Consider the following 25725-nt stretch of genomic DNA (forward strand, 5'->3'; position numbering starts at 1 on the left):
ACACAAAAATACCATGACCATATTTTTATGGACAAGAAAAAAATGTGTTATACTTGTAACTTTTGCTTCAGTAATCACCAAATAACTAAAGCAACACAAATGAATCACCAAATTACCATTTGCAACCAGCAGTAAGTACATAAGTATGAGGTTTTAGAAAGAGAAGGGACGGCTAATGTAATATAAAAGAAAAAGCAATATTAAGACAATGCTTTTAATCAATTTTCCAGGACAAAATTGGTCACTGAGGGGGTCAGAGGTTATTGGTGAACTCTGCGCAGCTTTAGATGGCCAGTCCTGCACACTTCAGAGCCAAAGGATCCAAGCAATGATCCATTGCTTTGATTTATCCACCTTTCGTAGTCGATGCATACAGCACAGGCCCAGTGTTTAGCGAGCAATGTTTAAGTGTTTTCAAATGGATTCTGGTTTTAGGAGTATCATTGAAAAGGCCACCCAAAAGTATCATCTGTTTCAAGGCATTATTTCACATGGCTGGTAAAATAAATTATCAGCTGGGATTTTAAGAGAGTATTAAAATGCCAAAGCAAGCCAATAGTTTGCAGCTTTAAAGATAATGCCATGCTCTTTAGGGAAACTCTTTGCTAGCAGCTAATGTGAACCATCAATTGAGTGTTTCAAACATAAGCAAGACAGCTGTTTACGGCCTACATGCCCCCCCCCTTCCACCGGTAGCTGTTGCTGTCAGTTGTAACCAGTATCAGATTCTCTCTGCAAGCTGCAAAGCATTGCTACTGTAAAACAATCATGCAACGGGGAGTACAGTCTGGTAAAAAGAGGAACACGGGTGCAGAAGGAGCAGACGAGTTTAACTGAAAATTGCATTGTGCTGGAAAGTTTTGATTACGGTTAAAAAAAAAAATCTAAAAATATATCCAAAACTAAAATAAACTATTTTTTTTGCAGTTGAAGCAGTAACTGTCATCCAACATAGAAAATAAAAAATTTGTTTAAAAAAAAAACAAAACAAAAAAACATGTCTTGATGCATGCTCAATAGGTAAGAAGATCAAAGAAGGTTGAATCAGTTCATCTGGATACAATGTTTATTGACAGATACGTTTCACTGTGATGAAATGTATCTGTCAATAAACATTGTATCCAGATGAACTGATTCAACCTTCTTTTATTAAACAAAAAAAAAACAATATAAAGATTTCAAAAGTTTAAATGTGTAGCTTTTTCACACTAATTGACCTAATCAGAGCTATCAATGTGGAGTGTGTGACATTTCAAGACATTTACATTCAATTTCCTGATGGAGCAGAGTTACAAAAGATTCAGTCACAGCTCATGAGATTGAAAAGTCCCCCTCAAGGTTTGGGAGGTGGAAACAGAGAGCTCCAGTGGTTCAGAGAGGAAACCCCAGATGAAGTAACATGTTGCTCACCAGAGACGCGAGGGTACATTCATCACAAAGCAATAATGTCAATTTAGCTTCTTGATCAATGTGTCATCTAGCATATAATTTTAGATTTATTTCAGATTTAAAAGCAATACATAGCATCCACATATAAGCCTAGCTGCAGTAAAACTCTGACTTCAAACATCCAATCTGAGGAGGACAAATCAAACTTGGATGACATTTCTCAATCATCAAGTCCTTGTCTCTGTCACATTATTACAATGATATACTGTCCCTAAATAATGGATTGACTTTCGACAAAAAGTCTGTGTAACATGAATGCATAACACAAACAAAAACAAAACAAAATGAATAACTATAACATATGTTAATAAATGTAGTAGGAAAATTAGCTTTTACATCACTTTTTCATTCATCATATAAAAAAAAAGTTATCACAGTTTCGAAAAGGTACTGAGCTCATGCTAGTTCATGCTAGGTAAAATTCAATGTTTATCTGCTTTGTTGCTGCTTTTATTGGTTGTGGGTATTTGTTGGTCTTTGGTGGTTATGACTTAACGACTCCTACAACTGCCCGATCACTGTTGGGTCTTGTAGCAGTAAACACCATAGAGCTTTTGCTTTTTGTCTGGGAAGCCAACAAAGCGCACCGCGGCCTCTGTGGGGCTGCAGTTTTTGCGGGGTCTGGAAATGGGGTAGCGGACACTACCATCAGCCAACCAGCCAGCATCGCAGCGGTCGTAACCCTGCAGCTTCCAGGCAGCATACATGTGGCTCACCTTGGCGATCTCAGCGTCGTCATCCAAACAGGCCTGCACAGCCTCGTCATAGGTCAGCCTGTCGGGCTGTACCAGCCAGTAGAACTGACCTGAGGGTGCAACAGACACAATAAGAAAGGCAGCCAAATTATTCATTGAGCCTCAATGTTTCAGAACTGCAATATTGGGTCTTTTTTTTCCTCTCCCCAAGTGTATCTGGCCAATTACCCCACTCTTCTGAGCCATCCCGGTCGCTGCTCCACCCCCTCTGCCAATCCGGAGAGGGCTGCAGACTACCACATGTCTCCGCTAATACGTGTGGATTCGCCAGCTGCTTCTTTTCACCTGACAGTGAGGCGTTTCACTAGGGGGACGTAGCGCATGGGAGGATCACGCTATTCCCCCCAGTTCCCCCTCCCCCCTGAACAGGCACCCTGACCAACCAGAGGAGGTGCTAGTGCAGCGACCAGGACACATACCCACATCCGGCTTCCCACCCATGGACACGGCCAGTTGTGTCTGTACAGATGCCTGACCAAGCTGGAGGTAACACGGGGATTCAAACCGGCGATCCCCATGTTGGCAGGCAACAGAATAGACCGCTACGCTACTCAGATGCTGCAATATTAAGTTTTGAGTTTGAACCTTGATGTGATTTGGTGCAGTCACTCGATAAAATCAGGTAAGTAACTGTGTTGTCCTCATTAAGATGTACTGACCCAAAGTATGAAATCATGGCTGCTGATTTAAATTGTTAATTGACAGTAACTATGAAACTATACTTGCCAAAAGTCACTTTACTGTTTTCAAACATTTTTATTTTCATAATAATTTTGTATCACAAAATCTTTTTGGTGCAAAAACACTAGAAAAATAAAAGTTCAATGAAGAAATGAATGACCTAATATGCATATGTTACAAATAAAAATGTAAAAATAGTATTAATAATGAAGAAAAACCTCACCTTCATTTGCAGAAGTGAAGCAGAATACGTCATAGCGGCTCATGGACTTATCACGCACGCCATAGTTCCTGAGGCCTGCACCAGCGTCGGAGCCACCACAAGGCTCTCTGGGGCTTCTGATGGGGTACTGCACTGTGCCGTCATCCAACCAGCCGGCGTTGCACCAGTCCAGGCCATCCTTCCAGGCCTCATAAAGCTGATCAAAGGAGGCAACCACAGCATCCTGGTCCAGACAGGCCTGCTCAGCATCATGGAAATTCAGATTGTAACGGCCCAAACGGGGGTGGTATGGGAACACAACACCTGGTAAAGGCAGAGAAGAAGAAACTGATATAAAAATGTACAGTTGCCATGAGTCTGGATGGAGACCTAATTAAGAAGAAATGTGTAAAGATCGAGCTGTGAGACTACCTGGAGAAATCTTTACTTTCATAGGTAATTGAACCATTTCACATTTAACTGAACCATGATATTCAAATGTTCTTGCCCTAGAATTTGAAAAATGCAATTTATCTTATGCCTGGTAATGGGCTGGCACCTGTCCAAGGGGCCTCAGTATTTCTGCCTAAGCCCACTGGGATAGCTTCCAGACTCCTGCCACCCAGAATGGGATTAAGCAGGTACAGAAAACAGAAAACCCATAAATGAGAGTTATATGGATAATCCTATAAAAACACATTAGACACGTGTTACAAACAATAACTTTACTAAACTTTGTCTTCCTTTTAAAGCATTGGCACTAACATTGACTATTACGCACTTCCATACAATAGTGATGCTGAAGTGAAGCAATTTAGGCTTCAAATAAATGAAGTTTGAAGTCTTCTTGTCTAATCTAACTAATGGTGTCTCAGTGGTTAGCACTGTTGCCTCACAGCAAGTAGGTCCTGGATTCAAATCCATTAAGGTGGAGTGCATGTTCTCCGTGTGGATGTGGGTTACCTCCAACACCAAAAGACATGCCTGTTAGGGACATACTCCCCCTACCTACCATTTTTGTTGACCAAGGCACTGGTTGGTCAACAGCGAACAAAGTTTCTCTATATCTCTCTTGAGAGAGTCCAGTTTCTTTGGCGCTCACTAGCTTTAGTTAATGTTTTTCTTCAGTTTATGTTTATAAGTCTTTCAGGTCATGGATCTTGTTTAATGATGACTGTCAAAAAAGGCCAGATTTTGCTTACTGCCTAACTTTGTGCCTGTCTTCTTCCCTGTAGGTCGCGATCCTTGCCATGGTGGAGAAGCTTGTGTGTACCAATAATCCCAAGAGCTATGCCGTCTGGAGCTTTGCTGGTAGGGTCACCCAAGGTGTATCGGTCAAGGGGGAGGTTCCAGATGAAGTGTGATCCAACAAAGACCTCAACGGCGGAACTGGTGGATGATGTCTCCAGGTCACAACGACAGTGAAGTGGATGAAGGCTGCAACAAAGGGTGGTCCCCAGTCATCTTGGTTCTCCCTGCCTTTGGACTCTGGCCACCCCCTACCAAGGACAGTGTGGTGGCTGCAGGCACATCAGCCACTCCACGTAAAAAGCTGTAATGCACAGGCGTCCTCCCATTATGCGACTCCAGGATAGGCCTCTACTTCCACCTGAAGACCCAGAGGGACCCAGTGGGAGGACGATCATATTCAACCCCGAGTGACCGCTGATGATGATGATGATGATGATGGGGAGGAGGAACCATCTCGCACAAGCTACAGTAGTGCCAACTTCTGCTATGGTCTCCAAACTCCAAACAGGCTAGCTACTCTCAAGGCTGTTTTACTGACTTGTCATTAACTATTAAGTGAGGTTGAAAAAGAAATTGAAAACCTCATGAACAGCTATTTGATTAATGATCAAATGCAGTCTGCTAGAAGACCCAGTAGTGATTGGGCAGTTGTAGGAGTAGTTAAGTCATAACCACCAAAGAACCAACAAACGCCCACAACCAATAAAAGCAGTCACAGTTTGCTATAGTGAATCTTTATCTCTCAAATACACAAAAGTATGAGACAAGAGGAATATGCAGGCCAACTTGCAAGACAGGAATTACATGACACTGAAAAGATTTATTGGAGGGGCGCTAACATTTCTGAATCCATGACGCCTTCCTTCAACCAAATGTGTTTGATGGTGTGTCCGAGCAGCTTTGCAAAGTCAGCCCACACATTTCATGTCAATCATTGTGGTCTGGCAAGTCTCAGCAGGTCATTTGAGGTATTATGTCAGTACGCGATTCTTGGCGTCTTGGTAAATGTCTTTGAGTAAATCAATTCTGTCGCTGCATCAGCGCTAAGCTCGCCTACTGCGGCAGTTATTGTTGTTTTTAAAATTCGGCGCTGCTCATTGTTGTCATTGTCTAAACTGCTCCCCACGTGTCACTGACTGATCAGGCTTCCAACCACCGGGCTCAGTTAGAGCTCAGTGGATACTTTCCAGACTATTGCAGTGTCTGAGTTGTTAGAAGATTCTACATACCACCACCCCATTTTCTCCCCAATTGTACCAGCCATTTACCCCACTCTCCAAGCCGTCCTGGTCGCTGCTCCACCCTCTCTGCCAATAATCCGGGGAGGGCTGCAGACTACCACATGCCTCCTTCAATGCATGTGGAGTCGCTAGCTCCTTCTTTTCACCTCACAGTGAGGAGTTTCACCAGGGGGACGTAGCATGTGGGAGGATCACATTATTACCCCCGGTTCTCTCTCCCCCCCAAACAGGCACTCCGACTGACCAGAGGAGGTGCTAGTGCAGCGACCAGGACACATACCCACATTCACCCACAGACACGGCCAATTGTGTTTGTAGGGATGCCCGACCAAGCCAGAGGTAACACAGGGATTTGAACCGGGATCCTCGTGTTGGTAGGCAATGGAATAGACAGCTACGCTACCCGGACGCCCCACATGCTACATACTTGAAGTATGTACTGTATACTACATACTATTGGGGCATACTTTTCAGTATGTAGAATGCAGTTTGTTCTGCATATTTACACTTGGCGGACTCACATCCAAGTGGATGGGGATCTTTTGTAACACCAGGTGCAGAACTTTAAAATTTTTTAATTTTTGAACTGGAAGCATTTTGTCACTTTTACTTTGTCCATTTGAACTTTGCCTTGGTTCTTTATTGATACCAAGGGTTTCATATGTTCAAAACACGCAGAATGTACCGTGAAATTGTTAAGAAACACATTTGAATTTTCCGACTCCTGCTGGCTGGGATTCTTTGCACAACGTTTTAGAATTATAATCACAACATTAAATCTATTCACATTCAAAGCAAATAGATTAGCTCAACCAGTAGAGTGTCTGGTATTACAGCAGCATATGCCTTGAGCATGGCATTGGCACTGTCTAGCGTAGGGAGTCCGATTCCCACTGTGGCCACTCATACTGGAATGGGATGCTGTCAATTCATGTAAAGTGCTTTGTGTCCTCAGACATGGAAAGTGCTATGGAAATTCAGGCCGTTCATTTCTAATGACTGAAATAGATTTAAAATAAAAGCATTGCGCTGTCACAATTTGTTGGAATACTGCATTCCAACAAATTCAGTAGGTTTACAGTATTTCACGATTATAACATTACAAGAAAGTCGGGTGTTAAAGAAGATGGACCAGAACAAATGGGAAAATGTTTCGCAGTTTCTCGCTGCTTAATTGTACCTGTGTGATCACAAAGTAATCACATCACTGAGTCGGGTAAGGGTACACAAGCTGTATGTGCCTTTGTCTCTCTCATATTTCCATAGGAAATGAGTGGACGGATAGTCCTGATTTTAAGATTAGAAGAAAAAAAACCACGAAATCTGATTGGGAAGAGATTTTTCTGATTGGTTCCGCCCAAGCCATTTTCACCAGCCCTTTGCGAAAAAAGGTGCAGTTGCATACGTGCAGGAGAAAAGGCTATTCGTAAATCTGACCGGTGAAATTTACATATTGTTTTAGCGTCTTCACATACTTTTATTATTACTTTTGTTGTGCATCAGGATTAGAGGACACTGTTAGTCAAGGCTAAAAAGTGTGACATGAGATGATAATGACTGACGAAGAGCCAGGGAGATCAATAAAAAGCACCTTTACCATTGAGTCCTTCACTGCCTTGCATCTCAAGGGTAATCTCTACGATGTTGTCATCCATCCCGTTGATGATCTCACAGCGGTACTTCCCCATGTCATCCGCAGAGATGTCAGTGATCATCAAAGAGGCGTCTTCGCTGTCGGCCTCCTGCAGAAAGACACGACCCCGGAAGCTTCCGTAGCTCTTCTTATGGAATCCCATTGAAACCATCACGTCCTCCTCCAGGGAGTCATCCTCCGACACTTTGCTCCATTTGACTCTGATACCGACGTTGCCAAATGACATGATGCCTGAGGTATGGTAGAGCCGGCATGGTAGAGTGACATTGGAGCCAAGGCTGGCGTAAATCTTAACTGTAAAAAAAGTAAAGGGAAAATAAACATTTGTTGGAGATCAAGAATGGTCTTAACAGTAATTGGATTCAGGCAGTTTGGAGAAAACTAATGACGTATTGTGTGATGTTTATGTAATTTGGAGATATATTCTTTTGAACCAGTTCCAAAGGTGAAATTAAGAAATTGCAGCTTTGCATGTGTGGCTAGCGGGCTGACTGCCCATATGACCCTTTATAGTCTCTCACACATCCTTTATGTTCCTTTATCTCCAGCTTTGTAAACTTATAATGATTGGAATTGAAAGATATCCACTTATTAACATTGACGATGTCGCCATTTAGTCTCAACGTTTCAATTTCTATTTTTCAATTTCATGGGTAATGGCGTCATTTCTATTGCTAAACACAACAATAGGGAGCATTAACCATTGCTCAAAGATTTTTTTCTAAAAAATGTAGTTAGGTATAGACTTTTGCAAGAGTTAAAACAACAAAACACCCATTGTCATCGCATATGTGCAATGGTTGGAAAAGATCAGTTAAATGCAATGGGTTTCCGTTGTTGCACAAGTATTTTCAGTGTCTGCAGCATAATGGCACTTATTCTGGCATGCATATACCAAAATAAGTGCTCATGCATGGACACACACATGCAGACATGCATGCAGACATGCTCACATGCAAACACACACCTAGAGTATCTTGTTTAAGGTTGATTAAATTCAACAGTATCGCCTGGCAAGAGTCCAGCCCCTGATGCCAATCATCTACATTATTGTTTGACTTAATTCTCCCTGCGACCACCAGTCTTGGCACGTCCCAACTTTTGGGTGCTCTGGATTAACCCCTCAGCATTAAAGGTTACTTGTCTTGTTTTCATTGTTTTAGCCATTCCTCTCTCCTGACCAGACCATCTGAGTTCAACTCAACCATGTGAGCCCTATTAATCTCTCGACATGGGTTCCCACAAGCTCCTTTACCTCCAGGTCTGTTTATATTCCATGAATTTGTTCCATTTTGCAGACCACACGCAGCGAGGTTTTGTCTGCCCGCTGCAATTTCGGTGCCTGATGGATAGATATGCATGACCTCTAACCCTGTCAACACACTTATGACCCTTAAACCATTAACCTTGCAGCAAAGGCCGCAAGATTTACTATGCCCTTGGCAAGAGGGAGAATATGAGTGCATGAGCCTTGGGAAGGCATTAATACATATACACTACCGTTCAAAAGTTTGGGATCACCCAAACAATTTCGTGTTTTCCATGAAAAGTCACACTTATTCACCACCATATGTTGTGAAATGAATAGAAAATAGAGTCAAGACATTGACAAGGTTAGAAATAATGATTTGTATTTAAAATAAGATTTTTTTTACATCAAACTTTGCTTTCGTCAAAGAATCCTCCATTTGCAGCAATTACAGCATTGCAGACCTTTGGCATTCTAGCTGTTAATTTGTTGAGGTAATCTGGAGAAATTGCACCCCACGCTTCCAGAAGCAGCTCCCACAAGTTGGATTGGTTGGATGGGCACTTCTTTGAGCAGATTGAGTTTCTGGAGCATCACATTTGTGGGGTCAATTAAACGCTCAAAATGGCCAGAAAAAGAGAACTTTCATCTGAAACTCGACAGTCTATTCTTGTTCTTAGAAATGAAGGCTATTCCATGCGAGAAATTGCTAAGAAATTGAAGATTTCCTACACCGGTGTGTACTACTCCCTTCAGAGGACAGCACAAACAGGCTCTAACAGGTACTATTTAATGAAGATGCCAGTTGGGGACCTGTGAGGCGTCTGTTTCTCAAACTAGAGACTCTAATGTACTTATCTTCTTGCTCAGTTGTGCAACGCGGCCTCCCACTTCTTTTTCTACTCTGGTTAGAGCCTGTTTGTGCTGTCCTCTGAAGGGAGTAGTACACACCGGTGTAGGAAATCTTCAATTTCTTAGCAATTTCTCGCATGGAATAGCCTTCATTTCTAAGAACAAGAATAGACTGTCGAGTTTCAGATGAAAGTTCTCTTTTTCTGGCCATTTTGAGCGTTTAATTGACCCCACAAATGTGATGCTCCAGAAACTCAATCTGCTCAAAGAAGTGCCCATCCAACCAATCCAACTTGTGGGAGCTGCTTCTGGAAGCGTGGGGTGCAATTTCTCCAGATTACCTCAACAAATTAACAGCTAGAATGCCAAAGGTCTGCAATGCTGTAATTGCTGCAAATGGAGGATTCTTTGACGAAAGCAAAGTTTGATGTAAAAAAAATCTTATTTCAAATACAAATCATTATTTCTAACCTTGTCAATGTCTTGACTCTATTTTCTATTCATTTCACAACATATGGTGGTGAATAAGTGTGACTTTTCATGGAAAACACAAAATTGTTTGGGTGATCCCAAACTTTTGAACGGTAGTGTATATCATCTATATCTACCAGCTCCCTAACCGTGTAGAATAGGCCTGCAGAAAATACCAGTAATCTTATGCAACCAATCGCTAAAGCTATTCACTATGCACTTTCAAATCCTCGTTCTCCCCCTGCCTATATTTCTCTCTCTCTCTCGGGATCATTGTATTGTACCGTCTGGAGGGGCCTCACTCAGGAAGCATTTTAGAGACAGGCTGTCCCCCAGCCACACCAGAGTCTCGACAAGTAAAGTTATCCACCGGTTCCTCACCAGACAAATGTATCCTATTACAGATCCATAAATCACTACCAGCTACAGGTTTGCTGCCCTCGGTTCCAATCAAACCATGAACACATGAACACACACGTGCACGTGCACGCACACACACATACATATAGACACACGCACTCTTCCCTCTTTTCATCCCACCCAGTATAACGCCGCATATCAGATTTAAATTGAAACAAGTCTGGATCGTGCTTCATCTGCCCCCCTTCCACCCACACTGAGCAGACACGTGTCTAGACTTTGCACAAGGGCCTCTGCATTATTAGATGTGAGCTCTCCTGCTGAAGGATTTAATGACCAGAAACATTGCTGACAAAGCTAATCTTCCTCTCCATTACCACTTCACACCACTTTTCTTCTGAACTTCTCTCGGAAGTCTGCGAGTCCTCCCATATCCTGCCCTCAACCGGCTCTCCTCAGTCCACTTGGACCGCGCCTAGCAGTCTACATGTTGGTCAGCCAGCAAGATTTATTAGGTGTAATGTGAGTTAGAACGTAGCAAATCCCACCTTTACCTCTGCCAATTACAAACCTCGGAGAAAGCACTACGGCGTTTGAACAGAGCTCAGGATAGGGTTCCTACTTCTCTAATCTGTCACTTATGAATGACTCATGTTTCACCCTATCTGCCTCAAATACTCTCTGCATGCGTAGCAGTTGTATGAAGTTTAGTTGGAAACCGAAGGATGCAGAATGACTCAACTGTTCACTGAAAGCCTCGGCGATGGTAATGACTTCAACACCAGCTTATCAGATGTGTCACCAACTTGAAATGTATGCTAAAACATTTATGTACAAATTTTAATAAGGGAGATATTATTGGGGGAAATAACGAGGATCCTTTTTTTGGGGTGGGGAATTCCTCCCCCGTTTTTCTCCCCAATTGTACTTGGCCAATTACCCCACTCTTCCGAGCTGTCCCGGTCATCGCCCCACCCACTCTGCCGATCCAGGGAGGGCTGCAGACCACCACATGCCTCCTCCGATACACGTGAAGTCGCCAGCTGCTTCTTTTCACCTGACAATGGTGAGTTTCGCCAGAGGGATGTAGCGCATGGGAGGATCATGCTATCCCCCCCAGTTACCCTGATCAGGTGCCCCGACCGACCAGAGGAGGCGCTAGTGCACTGACCAGGACACATACTCATATCCGGCTTCCCACCCGCAGACATGGCCAATTGTGTCTGTAGGGACGCCTGACCAAGCCGGAGGTAACATGGGGATTCAAACCGGCGATCCCCATGCTAGGCAATCAAATAGACCACCACGCCTTATACAAATTTAGCTTTTGGTCTTCATGTGTGTATATCTTATATTGTGTTTGCTGTGTTTGTGTGTGTCTGTCTTGCACTGCTTGGTGAAGCCACAGCCCTCATTTCATTTTTAACATGTGCCTGCACATTGTTTTTAATGACAATAAATTGAATTGAATTTAATTGAATTACCCTGAACAGGTGCCCCGACCGACCAGAGGAGGCGCTAGTGCAGCGACCAGGACACATACCCATATCCGGCTTCCCACCTGCAGACATGGCCAATTGTGTCTGTAGGGACGCCCGACCAAGCCGGAGGTAACACGGGGATTCGAACCGGCGATCCCCATGCTAGGCAATTGAATAGACCACCACACCATCCGGATGCCCAAGAAATACATTTGAATTTCCCGACTGCTGCTGGCTGGGCTTCCTTGCACAAAGATTTATGAAGTTTAATTGGAAACTGAAGGACGCAGAATGACTCAAATGTTCATCAAAAGCCTCGGTGATGGTAATGACTTCAACATCAGCTATCCAGATGTGAAACCACCCATGGTAATGACTCCAACACCAGCTTACCAGATGTGTCACTGACGATGGTAATGACTTCAACACCGGCTTACCAGATGTGTCACCAACTTGAAATGTATGCCTAAACATTTACACACAATTTTTACTCGGGGAGCTATTATTGGGGGGGGGGGGGATAATGAGGATCCTTGTTCTGACTTGGGAAACGTTATTTTGACTGGAAACCAAAACAACCACTGGATGTGGTTCATAAACCTCAAACAAGGGAAAACGGAAAGAGGAAGAAAAAAAATCACAATGCAGAAAATTGGAGGACACACAAAGCAATTTCTCTACTTAACAACAATGACACCCAACAGGCACATAACACAACACATCACTGAACAAAGCTGGTAGAGAGCGATATCAAAGAGAAAGAGAGAAAACCTCAGAAAAGAGTGCTGCATGTCATTCCATGCTACTTTTTTATCTGCTACTACAGTTACCAGCAGATACATGACTCACCAAACAACGCAGCCCCAAGCTAACTGATGCACTGCCCTACATATATATAGTCACAGGCCGGGGTGTGTGTGCATATAGCCTCTTTCTGTCCTTCGCCTGTGCGTATATAACCCCGTAGATTTTGAGCGCTCCCTGACTGTCGGATTTAACGTAAAACTTGGTAAATAATTTCATCGCCAACAAATTCCATCTAAACACTTTTAAGGGGATAACGAGGAATGGAAAAGAGGTAAATAAGCAAGTGAGCGCATGTGCACGGCAATAAAACAACCCACCGCAGCTGCAGCAAAGGTCCACTGCCATTTTATGATCATGCACAATCATGTCTCACTCTGTAAAGTGTTGTTTTACTGAATGATTGAAACCATCTGATTTTGTTTGTTTCTTTTAACACCGTGCAATGAATGAAAAGTAACAAAGCACAACATTGGTCCAAACCTATAGCCGACAGGCAGTTTACGGCATGCAACTTAAATGACGTTTATTTATTTATTTTCTCCATTGAAGGGGCTTTTGTTAGCATGTAAACCTGGGCCACGGGCATGGGAATCATGACTGTGTTGGGAAAGCTGCATGCACACTCTGACGGAGCAGCTGGGACACGGTAAGCTTTAAAGAAAACTTCCAGCTCTCCTCTAGCCTGCTTGTGTCAATATGGAGACGGCTTTAACAAGCACAGCTGTGCCACACACAGCAGGAAGCCTCCTGCACAGCAATGCCAATAAAGTCTCCCTGCTCTCTCTCAACCATGACAAGCACAAACATAGAGAGGTGTGTGTGTGTGTGTGTGTGTGTGTGTATAAAACACATCCCTTGGACAACACACACAGAGGCTACACAGCTGCAGTAAAAGCACAACACCCATGCAGACATCAAGGCCCGTTAAACTGTACAGCATCACTCCAAATATCACAAGACGCCTATCACGTTTTTGGAAACATCTCCATCACTCCCCTCCCCCCCGTCACTCTCTAGGTCCCACCCCCCTTTCTCAGTCAGCTTTTGTCTTCACTCTGGCCCATTCACATTTTCAACTCCATCCTAGTCCCCAGATCCAGACCCAGCCCTTTTACAGCTACCCCCTCCTTTTTCCCACCCAGCCATAGCAACGAGCCCAAGCACCAGTAACCAACAACCACAGTAAGCATTAGCGTTTACAGACCATTACCTCACAGGAAAAGACAGAGTCACTCTGGCTGCTGCTCAGCACCCGGTTCTATATGTTTAGCTCTGGGCTGTTAATCTTAACGCTGCCCTTGTCAGGCTGCCTGTTCAGGTTTCCAAAGGCTCCCGGTGCACGAGAGAGTCAGTACGCGAGGATGGGTGACACCCTAGCAACAGCCGGAGAGTACAGACTGGCGGTGAAACTTAACCTTATGTTTAATGTAAATATGCTCCGTATGGAATATCCGCGTGCTGTCTGACATCATGGAGCTGTATAGCCATACAGATGTACCTGCACACACACACACACACACACACACACACACACACACACACACACACACACACACACACACACACACACACACACACACACACACACACACACACACACACACACACACACACACACGTGTGTGGCAGATGCAGTTTACACTCCCAAGCGCATGCATACACACACATGCAGCATCACTGGCTGAAAAAATAATATTAATGCCCAGACAAAGGACTATTATCTCCTCCCACCGTGAAACACTTTAGCAGTCTCCCAGTAGCTGAGGCATTTCCCCTTGTCTTAGAAAAGACACCCCTAATCTGAAACCCACTGAGTCAGCATAAAGAACTGTTGAGCGTGCATTAAGAATCACTAATACATATAACATGAGATACTATCTTTGAGCTAGCCAATTTTTCTTCCAGCACAGCAGTTGCATAACTAGTGGAGGACCGCTTCACTGTGCCATTCGAGGGGGTGGATTTAATTTGGAATAGCTTCGTGATTTCGGGCAACCACTCTCTGCAGCCTTTTTTTTTTTTTTTTTTTTTTGCATACAAGCCAGAAAAAAAAGAAAAAAGAAACTGACCAAAATGTTAAGAGCTGATCAATTAGTAATATTTTGTGACTTATTTTAGCACTTGAGAGCCACTTTATACCACACTTCTGCACTCGAAAAAAAGGGGGGGGGTGTCACCAGAAGATCAGATTCAGCCATAGCAGTAGTCTATTTTTAAGAGTACAACAACGGATGCCGGTGGTTCGGCCCACGTTCGGCATAGTGGCTGCAGTGAGGCCCTGTGAGTGACAGGGGGATTTATTCACCAGCCAGTCGGTGGTGTGGTGCTCTGTGTGCAGTAAGTCAATGAGTCAGGAGTGAGTCACACTGTGTGTATGTTACCCCCAGTGTGGGCTTCCCGACCTACCACCACAATGACCCTGCTGTTACATAAGCCGGAGCTGTGGTGCCCATTTATTCCGTTCCCTCACAAAGCTCATCTGCCTGGCCCACACACACACACACACACACACACACACACACACACACACACACACACACACACACATACTAACTATGATACATGCAATAATCCACACACGTGTGCATGAACTGAGGAGCAGAGCAGCACAGCCATGTGCATAAACTAGCATACTAGATACATGTGTGCATATAGCCACACACAAACACACACACACACACACATGCATGGAAGCACACACACGCACGCGTGCACACACACACACACGAATGTAAAAAAATATGTAGACACATATCGAACACCTACTTACAAAGTTTTGGTCTTACCTGGGGAGGGAGTGCTCGTCACCTCACTGTAAACACTGCTGGCCAGAGTCAAGGAAAGTATAGTGGTGCACAACAGACTCAGCATTTTCTCTTTTTTTCACACACAAAGGGGCCTCTTGACTGGAGATACAAAAGAAAAAGAAAAAAATGCACAGAGTAATCTAAGTTTTAATTGTTTAGGGAGAGCTGAAAGTTTGTTTTCTTGAATTATTCGTTCCTCCCCTTCAGTTTTTATTCTTATACCCCTCTCTCTCTCTCCCTCTCTCTCTCTCTCTCTCTCTCTCTCTCTCTCTCTCTCTCTCTCTCTCTCTCTCTCTCTCTCTCTCTCTCTCTCTCTCTCTCTCTCTCTCTCTCTCTCTCTCTCTGTCTGGTGCAGCCGCCTGTAGTGCTACTGGAAAGTTTGGGCTCCTCAGAGGTCCAGACAAGTGCCTTTTATTGTGGCGTAGCATGGTGCAGACCACTCCCACTACCCTCAGCCCATCACCCCGCATGGCTCTATACAGGCTTCCTTTGGCACATCATTTATGAAGAAATGAGGGCAACAGTAAAGCTCAGGAGAATTTCCCTGCTGAGAAGAGGCCCTTCATATTGAATTAAAAAAATGAATATATGCACTGATGTTTCCCCACCTGAATTAAACGCCTGCAAAAATTGCATACTGCATATTCATAAAATTCACAAACTTGTTACATTCGTAAACTGATTTGACTTTTTTACCAGTTTTTGCCAGTGATTTCTCAATTACGGTTGATAAACCACATCTTTTGCAAAGTCGTTTTGTTGTTTGTATCCTCTGAACTCTCTAAAGGGCCAAATCACTTCATTACTAAAAGGAGGAGGGGATAATATATGTTAAATAAAAAAAACTACACCTGCTGATTGGGTGTACAGACCCCCGCCTACCCCCGCACCTACACACACTGTGATGGAAATAGTGCCTACTTACTTTTGTACCTTTAAGATTGATGTATTTATGTGTGCCTAACGCCAGGCCATTAAATGCAAGTGGGTCATGGAAATGCACACGGTTGCTCTGCCTGCAAGTTGTTCTTTACCTCAACCTCCTCCTCCTCCTCCTCCTCCTCCTCCTCCTCCTCCTCCTCCTCCTCCTTGTAGTTATTCGTTCTCTCTCCTACTTAACCCCTCCTTCCTTTCCTTGTTTAACTTTTAAGTCAAGGCTTTTTGTTGTTGTTGTTGTTGCTTTACCTCTTTCATTTATCTCTGTTTCATATCACATGACCCCCCCCCCTACAGCTGAGGAGATCTACAGCTGACAAGATAAGAGGACCGAGGCAGATCTGTTGAGGTTTCCACACTTATACCTTTTCTCCAATCTCCCCTCTGCCTGCAGCGATACGATGGTTGGGTGGAGGTAACAAGTGGTTTTGGGATGGGTAGGAGGTGGGATTAGATTGTGTAGCCTCTTCTGGGTATTTTCTCACACACTAAACACATCTCTGAAAGATGGCAGGAGCAAGAGTGGGGAAACTCACTGCAGATGCTGCGCGGGCTGTTTACTGCCCGGCAGAGAATACAGCTGGGGAAATCACAATGCACCCGCTCTCTTTCACTCTCCCCCTCCCTCACAATGTCTTTCTTTCTTTATTTCATCCTTTCTTCTCTTGTGCAAAAGCCATGGCTGACTTTTGCCCAAGCCACAAAGCTATGACACCTCTGCTTCAGAGGAAATGGAGGGCCACCATTCTTAAGTTTTTGCTTGGCCTTGGTACATCCCTTCTTTCCCCCAACTTCCAATCCCCAAATCCTTTGGAGATCTAAGGACCGGTTACATAAGAACTGTAGGCCTAACACACAGGGTGGAATTGCAAGCGTACAAGGTACCAGTTTTGAATGCAGACACTGCTGAAACTGATAGTGAGCTCAAGACAGCTGCAGTCACATGGAAGTCACTGTGAGAAACTCTGAGAATATCAAACACAATACAGTCAGCATCACAAATGTCCTACTGTTAACTGTAAACTTGCTGCACTCAGTTAGTGACCAAGGCCGTCATTCTGACTGTTTTGGATTTTCAGTTTAATAACTTTGTGTATGTGTGTGTGTGTGTGTGGGAGGGGGGGTGTAACAGACCTGCCGCTCCCTGAATGCTCCCAAAATTGTATATATTTGCATTAAAATGAGTTTAAGATCAATTGCACAACCCCCCCTCAGTTATGATAAGATCTACCTAAAACGACCATGAGTCGTCAAAAAGACGGCTCGTAATTTGCGCGTCATCGTGCGCGTCATGTCACTATTTATGAGGCGTGTTGGTCGCATCATTTCCTTCTTGAAGTTCATTGCTCTGTCCTACAAACACACTAGTGTTCTCCAGTGCAGAGTAATAGTCTAAACATGATGTTTGATTATTTCCAACATGTCTGGGTACAGACGCCATTTCAGACGCACCATGGCTACCACCGAGGCGCTGCAGTATTTACAGGCGTTGGGCAGCGGCGATTTTAAATTTTTTGAAAAATTGTATTAAAAGTTGTTAAAATGTTAATTTGGGTGTCAGTCGTTTCTTAACAGACATACTAACATAGGCAATGCATTAATATCTCAATTGGGTATTTATCTTGACAGAATATAGAGTTTAAAAACCATCACCCACGGTCGTTCTAGTAGTTTTTAAGTTCTGGTCGTTGTTTGGGACTGTTTCAATGTTTATCTTCAGTTCTTTTTTGTTGTTTGTTTTGTTTTCTTTACATTTCACGTTTTATAGGCCTTGTTACTGTAATGCCCATGCTTTGTAACATGTTTTAGCAATGTTTCTGGCGTTAGTTTGAATGTTTATTCTGGTCACAAGGGGGCGCTCTAGGTTAAAGTGTCGTATATGTGAGACGTTCTTGGGTCACGTCGAGCCCGAAAGTAGCAGAGTGAGAGAGGCGCGTTAGAAGCCATGGATAGCAGATACGCTAGCAGATGGACCGTTGCCGTGATACAAAAGTTTCACTAACGATTCCGAAGCGCAGCTTCATGATATTTGAGTTTTTATTTCAAAACTTTACAGTTACACGTGTTAGATGAGCAATATGTGTTTTCCGTTTTGTTATTCAGGTAATATTCTCAGTTTTTCAATTTGCTATTCATGTTCAACCATGTTTCTCTGAAGTTTAAATCGTTTGAAAAATAGTGTTATCGTCCAAGTCGCTTATCCTGCTCTCAGGATCGCGGGTATGCTGGAGCCTATAAATTGGCATTATAGTTGTTAAAATGTTAATGTTGGTGTTAATAGTTTCATAACAGACATTTTATCATATACAGTGCATTAATATAAAAATTGGGTATTTATTTTGACAGACTACAGAGTTTAAAAACCGCATTGTCGTTTTAGGTAGGAGTGAAATCCCGGTCGTTCCAGTGTTAAATCAGTCACATTTTTTTCAAAACATGTTTTAGGAAGGTAGAAAGCTCAACTAATAGTCGAGCAACCATTTGTTAAAGATAAATTATCGGTTTGGAATGAAATTGGTTTTCATTTCATTTCAGGGAGCACGCTGCAGCAGCTCCTGCAGCGCCACCTCCGGAGAGCTACAGCACACGTGCATGATGAGTGAGGCTACATATCGCTGTTCAGGTGACACACGCCTCCATGTGGCGCCTTCAAACTCTGTCCAAGCCAAGTGTGGTGGAACTGTAAATATTCAGTTGTTCAAAATAGCTGTATTTCAGAATTTTTGCACTGAATGCTAGGAAACACTCTGCGGCTCAGTGTACTCATTATATGGGTTCTCAACTCAACATACAAATCTCTTGTGTTCTCCACAAATGGAAACAGGCATTGCATGATTACTGTGATTTTCACCACCATGAGGGGAAACAGTGACACAAACCACAGGACTAATTCATGTCAAGTGAACACAGCCTCTGCTGTCTGCTACGTATCTAGAGAAGAATAGCACTATTAAAGTAGTCCAGCCTAAGTTTGGGCAGATGTGTTGCTGAACAAATAAAAAGCTTGAATTTCCCAAGCAAATGAGAGAGAGAGAGAAAAAAAAAAAGAAACACACACATACACAAAATAGCAATCCAAACAGGCCAGTTTCATGTTTGCATTACATCATTCATTGAAATCCGCATTTCCCTTTTTAGATCCCTTCCTGGTGTGGTTTCGTGCCTCCATTTCTGTTCTCATTTATCCCCTTCTTTTTTTTTTTTTTCTTTTTTTGTTCTGACATTTTTGATGCGCAACAGCCCCTAAAAGAGCCATATGAATAAGTTTTTTTAAAAAAAAGACCGTGATACTCAACAGTTTATTTGAGAAACATTACATGGCAATCTGTTTGTTGTCTGGAGATCTCATCCAAAGTAACTTGGTTAAAAATCACGCCAGGCCGAGAAAAGTTTAAACAACACTGTCGCTAAAATTATAAATGCTAGAAACTTGAATAGTATTCACATGCATCACACATATTCGCCATGCATACTCATATTTCAGTGAGTCAATTTTAACTTTTGCAGGGGCATTCAGGTAGCATAGTGGTCTATTCCATTGCCTACCAACACGGGGATGGTCGGTTCGAATCCCGTGTTACCTCCAGCTTAATTGGGCGTCCCTACAGACACAATTGGCCATGTCTGCGGGTGGGAAGCCGGATGTGGTTATGTGTTCTGGTCGCTGCACTAGCTTGATCCTCCCATGTGCTACATCCCCCTGGCGAAATTCCTCACTGTCGGGTGAAAAGAAGCGGCTGGCGACTCCACATGTATCAGAGAAGGCGTGTGGTAGTCTGCAGCCCTCCCCGAATCAGCAGAGGGGGAGGAGCACTGACCAGGATGGCTCAGAAGAGTTGGTTAATTGGACGAGTACAATTGGGGAGGAAAAAAAAAAAGGTTGGGAAAGATTGTTAAACTTTGCCAAAAGACCATTGGCACTAACATGAATGATCTTGGCTACGTTTATCGAGCCACTCAGAGGGCAAAGGTCATTCTGGCGGACCCTCAACCCCCTCTTCATGCAGAGGTTCGACTCCTGTCATCAGGGAGGAGGTACCCTTTACCTAGGAGGGATGAATCAGAGATCATTGTTCCCTCGGCTGCTGGGTTTTAGATAAGTTATAGTTCCACTTACTACTGCACACACACTTTGACAAGGACTGATGGCTCTCTACAACTTTATTATGATTACATCCACTATATATTATTTGTATTAATGCCTTTTACTAATTTATTTTATGATGTGTATTGGTTGTGTTGACCATTGTTTGCAAAGCAAATACCCCCTTGTTGACAATAAAGACTCTCCAGTCCAATCCAATATCTGTATCAAGCAAAACCATCAAGTATTTTGTCTATATACAAGCACATACTAAAATAGATAACCATATATTTAAATTAAATAAAACAAACAAACAAACAAATACATAAACAAACACATAATTAATGAATAAACACATAAATAAATAAGCAACAAAAAAAAAGGTTATTCAAAAAAGACTGAGAAAATATAACTGGCAGGAAAAGCCTGGAATACAGGTCAACGATGCCATTTTTGTAAGATTATAGTATTAGATTCATCCCATCAATGAAACATATCCAAACTAAGAACATACATCCAAACTAAGAACACATATATCCAAACTAAGAACACATATACCCAAACTAGAACACATATATCCAAACTAAGATCACATATACCCAAACTAGAACACATATCCAAACTAAGAACACATATATCCAAACTAGAACACATGTATCCAAACTAGAACACATGTATCCAAACTAAGAACACATATATCCAAACTATTACATGAACACCAAAAGGCAATTTTTGAGTTTTGCAGCAATAACAAGTTGGACCATGTAAATCATTTGTCAACTTTGATTTCTTGTTGTGATAACAGTGATATAATGTATAGTATTGTATAGTACCAATCATGATTTGAATAATTTTACTGTGTTGGACTAACCAACATTTTTACAAATGGGTCATGTCATGTGTAAAGTGGTCATTGAGTGAAGTACTATAACCATGTGGATTTGTACACTTTTGAAATAGTATAGTATGTGGGAAAATACTCAACACATCGGCTTATGCAAATACATATTGAATGTCTGGAGGCTGGGAGGATTTGGAGTCCCACCCAGAGATGCTCACAAGTCTGCTGAGTCAGAGCCAAGGGTCAGGGCCATGAGGACATTCTCAGCTAGCTCTCTGCAGGCCAAGATCTTGGCAGCATGACACAGTTGCTGTTAAAGTATAGACGCTCTGCAATTCTTGCCATTAGGAGCCCCGAGGCCACGACAAGTTGATGAGCAGTATCGTTGTCTGGTACTTATGGGAGCATCTCACACAAACTTTCACATAGGGCTGGAAAAAGAGGTCATGGCAAAAAAGAAAAAGAAAAAAAAAGAGGGTATCTTCTGTTTTGCTTCATGAACTTCATCCACCACCACCAAACATGTGCTCCTCATCATCTGAACTGAATCACAACGTAATTAGGATCTGGGGAGCGTCACTAATGATGACGCGAGCACAGAGTGCTGAGTGCTGAGGCCGAGATGAAACAAAGATCCGACAGACAACAGCGCCGAGTGGCCTGGGTGGGAAGAGGAAGCAAATGCGTTGAATGCGTACATGCATGGGCAGAGCAGATCTGACACCACAAAGCTGGTGTGTCATGGTTCCAGCCCTTTCTGATCAGATGAGGGAGGAAAAAAAAACAAAACAAACAGCTTGTTTTGTTCAGCCGTTTTATTACGAGCACACTTTATTATCAGATCATGATTAGAAATGTGTGCCATCTGTGTGCACGGTCTGCCTCGTATCCACGGGGCAACGATGGAGAGATAGCAGAACTGTGCTTACTAAGAGCCAAGTCCTCATCAGTACACATCAATTCAATTGCCATGTCTTCTCAGGATAAACATGTACTGACACCATACATCCAAAACCACAACACAATGCCACAGTTATGACACCCGTGAACAAGACGAGGCAGACTCGGTTTTATATCTCACACATCATGTCCCAACCATGGGAAAGATCAAAGACAGCGTAAGCTGATATTTATCTTACTTGTGATGTCGGGCACAGCCCATGCAGCGGAGGCCTGGCTATCTTCATTCACAGTTTTGGCTCATCGATGTCCAATTGTTTTTTGTTTTTTGTTTTTTAGACTCAGAGGCAGTTGAATCTCTGTTGAAATGCAAAATACTGGTCCATCAGCCATCGTCTTGCTGGCCTGAGAATAATTTTTTTTGGGGAGGGGGGATTTCCCCCTCTTTTCTCCCCGATTGTATCTGGCCAATTACCCCACTCTTCCAAGCCATCCCGGTTGCTGCTCCACCCCTTCTGCCGATCCGGGGAGGGCTGCTGACTACCACATGCCTCGTCCGATACATGTGGAGTCGCCAGCCGCTTCTTTTCACCTGACAGTGAGGAGTTTCACCAGGGGGACATAACGCATGAGAGGATCACACTATACCCCTCAATTCCCCCTCCCCCTCCGAACAGGTGCCCCGACCGACCAGAGGAGGCGCTAGTCCAGCGACCAGGAAACATACCCACATCCGGCTTCCCACCCGCAGACACAGCCAATTGTGTCTGTAGGGACGCCCGACCAAGCTGGAGGTAACATAGGCTGGGAATCATTTTTGAAGATACCGGTGGACAGAAAGGATTCTGCACAAAAATAAAAATTAAATCCCTATACTGAACCATCAGATTCAAATGTATCCCTCTAAAAATGTCCTAAAGAGTGTCATTTTGGACATTTTGAAATTTACACAGCTATTGTGCATCTTTACGTGTTTGTTCGGGAGGAAAAGTTACCTTGAACCTCTTCAAACCAAGTGTATTTTATGCTGTAGTGTAAAAGGCAGACTCTTGCACCCCTCCACCCCCATGTCTGTGGATGTATGGCTACATCTGTTGATCATTCTGACTGTGGGAGAGTCGCCACAAAGGCTCCTGATGAAGAACAGACCATAATCACACCGGTTGTGACAGCGCACAACAGTAAATTGTGTAGTCTGTGGTGGTTGTTTGCCATTTGGTGCTATTAGAAGGGGACAGAGAGTTGAAAAAAATAATTCAAACGCATCACAATGGACTGCATTGTGACCTTTAACTGATGGAAAGATCTCTGACTGGCAAAAAGAACGTTTGTTACCTTTTGAAAGTCAGACTTCGCTTTGGAAAGATTTTGTATGCAGGCCTCTTCTGATGTAACATCTTAACCTTTGCGTTGAAATAACTTTGTAATTGCCATTTTGTTACAACCAGGCTGATGCTGATCCAGATGGCATGTAATGGAAATCATTAGTCTCTTAACTTTTCTTAAAACGTCATTTGTTGTAAAACCTTCACTAGAGGTGGTGCGTTGCAATGTTGGCAGTATCTCTGACAGTATTACGGTCCCAATCAGGCAATACACCACAGCTACACACACACACACACGCACAAACGTGCTCGCACATGCATGCATGCACGCAAGTACAGACATGCACACACACATATGCATGCATGCACACACACACACACACGCACACACACAAGAGCTGGTACTGGGAGTGCCTTGGTCAGGCATGACTGTATGGAACAGTGTGTATCTGAGCCAGTGGCGCATCATAAAACAAATGGTCCATGTTCTAAATCAGCGGTGGCTAACCATGTGCCATGGCGAGCCATGTGCATGCAGGTTTTCATTCCAACCCGACTCCACACCAGGTGATTTCACTGATACATTCTTCCTCTTTGGTTGAAGGGTTGCTAATCAGTGAAATCTCCTGGTGTGGAGTCCGGCTGGAATGAAAGCCTGCATACACATGGCTCTCCATGACAAATGGCTAGCCAACCCTATTCTAAATCCATAGTGGTGCATGATTGGGAGTTGTAATTTGATTCATTTGACCTACATCTGAGTTGGGTTAATGGGGTGTAGTCATAGCCCCAGCATATTGACTTCTTCACATTGAGGTCAGCAGGTATGATGTATGCACGCTATGATGTAGGCAGCAAACTCCCTGTCAATTTGTAAGGCTGCACGGAGACCATGAGGCAGTCCGTGGTAGTCTGGAGTTTATGCAATGGTGCTGGCAGAGCTGCCAACGTGTGTCAGGATGTAGACAGACTTGTCTTTGTTCCTTAACCGGCAAGGGAACTGGCATGGAACGTCAAACATTTCTTTCCCCCATCCTGTTTCAATTGCTTTGCAAACAAATATAGTGTAGTTTAGCCTAAACCAGTTATAGCCAACTATGTATTTTGAATATAAAGCCATGAAATTTCTTTGTCATGGATCTGTATTGGGATAAAAACTGTTTCCTATAGAAACCCAGATGTGATTATAGTGCATTGTCAAAAACCATGGACTTTTGTTTAGGCTTTCTGGGCATCCATTCAAAACCCTCACTGGCAGAGTTTCTTCAGCTGGCAGTAGATTATATGAGTCATCATCTCTGGAAAATATTCGATATAGAGTTTACCTCAGGTAGGGAACATATGTTAGATAACATGCTAGCACAAGTGTGTCACCGATGTACTCATTAGTGTGGCCTTCCACTTTTATTATTTTTGCTGCCTTTCCTCTTTCTCACTCATCTTTAGAATAATCAAAACCTTTAAATTAATTAAATTGCATCCAGTCAGATAGATGGTACACAGGTCAAAAAGCTGTTGCTTGGTTTCTCTGCCTCTACTGTGGATGTCTTACTGGAAATAAATACATTTTCTGATGAAATGCAGTCACCCCACAGGTCCATTAGCTAAAAACAAATCAAAAGGTTAACATCAAATTAGGTATAGTAGAAAACCCTTGTTCCATTATTACCCTGGATAAAATTCATATAAAAGGAAAGGTAAAAAAGGGAAACTGAGTTAAGAAGCCTGTTGAATTTTATAAAAAGCTCCTTAACCTCTTTTTCCTTTTTCAGTGTGAAATCATTATCACCCCATTCAGTGTTTGTTATGAGACCTGAGACTGGCTCAGGATTAGGGGAGGAACAGAGAGCTGGGCAATACGTTTGTGTTGAAGCCTCAGTGATGCTGAGGGCTGTGATTTAATCTGAATCAGCTTCAGCTGATGGGGAAAAATCAGCATCAGATGACAATGGGGCTATTAAGAGTTGGAGAGCAGTGAGATGAATTGGGTGGATTCATGGCCAGTGACTGCACTTTTACCAATTTAATGAAAAGCACAGGAGCCCAGACCCAGCCAGCTATAAAGCCACACATGCTTTTGATTTGTGATTGATTTAAAGAGCTGTAAAAAGTCATACAATCCGTTCAGACTTCAGGGTCCCGACTGCAGCTCAGGCCAGGGACCTGGGAGTGGTCATCCAGCCACCCGGCACTGGAACAAACACAGGCGTCGCTGTGATCGGTCCCCTAGCACGATTCTCACTCTTTGTTTGAAACCAGTCAACCGTATCACTCATCTCTGTGAACGTAAATAAATCGATTTATCATGGGAATGTCTGCAAGTATCTGTTTCCAGTTGGGGAACTGGGCTTTTAGCATTAACTTGCAGGATGGAAGCTG

General features: G+C 43.2%; 1 protein-coding gene across 1 annotated transcript; it reads right to left on the reverse strand.

Moving 5' to 3' along the window:
• Nucleotides 1-1964: 1964 nt before the first annotated feature.
• On the reverse strand, nt 1965-15450 carry LOC130124496 (hyaluronan and proteoglycan link protein 1-like). The gene is made up of 4 exons (XM_056297358.1): nt 15240-15450; nt 7171-7527; nt 3109-3411; nt 1965-2254 (listed from the first exon to the last, which is right to left on the reverse strand). The coding sequence occupies exons 1-4, from the start codon at nt 15322-15324 to the stop codon at nt 1965-1967; spliced, it is 1035 nt and encodes a 344-aa protein (XP_056153333.1). The 5' UTR covers nt 15325-15450.
• Between the last annotated feature and the right edge of the window lie 10275 nt (nt 15451-25725).

This window comes from Lampris incognitus, chromosome 1, assembly GCF_029633865.1.
Source record: "Lampris incognitus isolate fLamInc1 chromosome 1, fLamInc1.hap2, whole genome shotgun sequence".
Taxonomy (NCBI): Eukaryota; Metazoa; Chordata; class Actinopteri; order Lampriformes; family Lampridae; genus Lampris; species Lampris incognitus.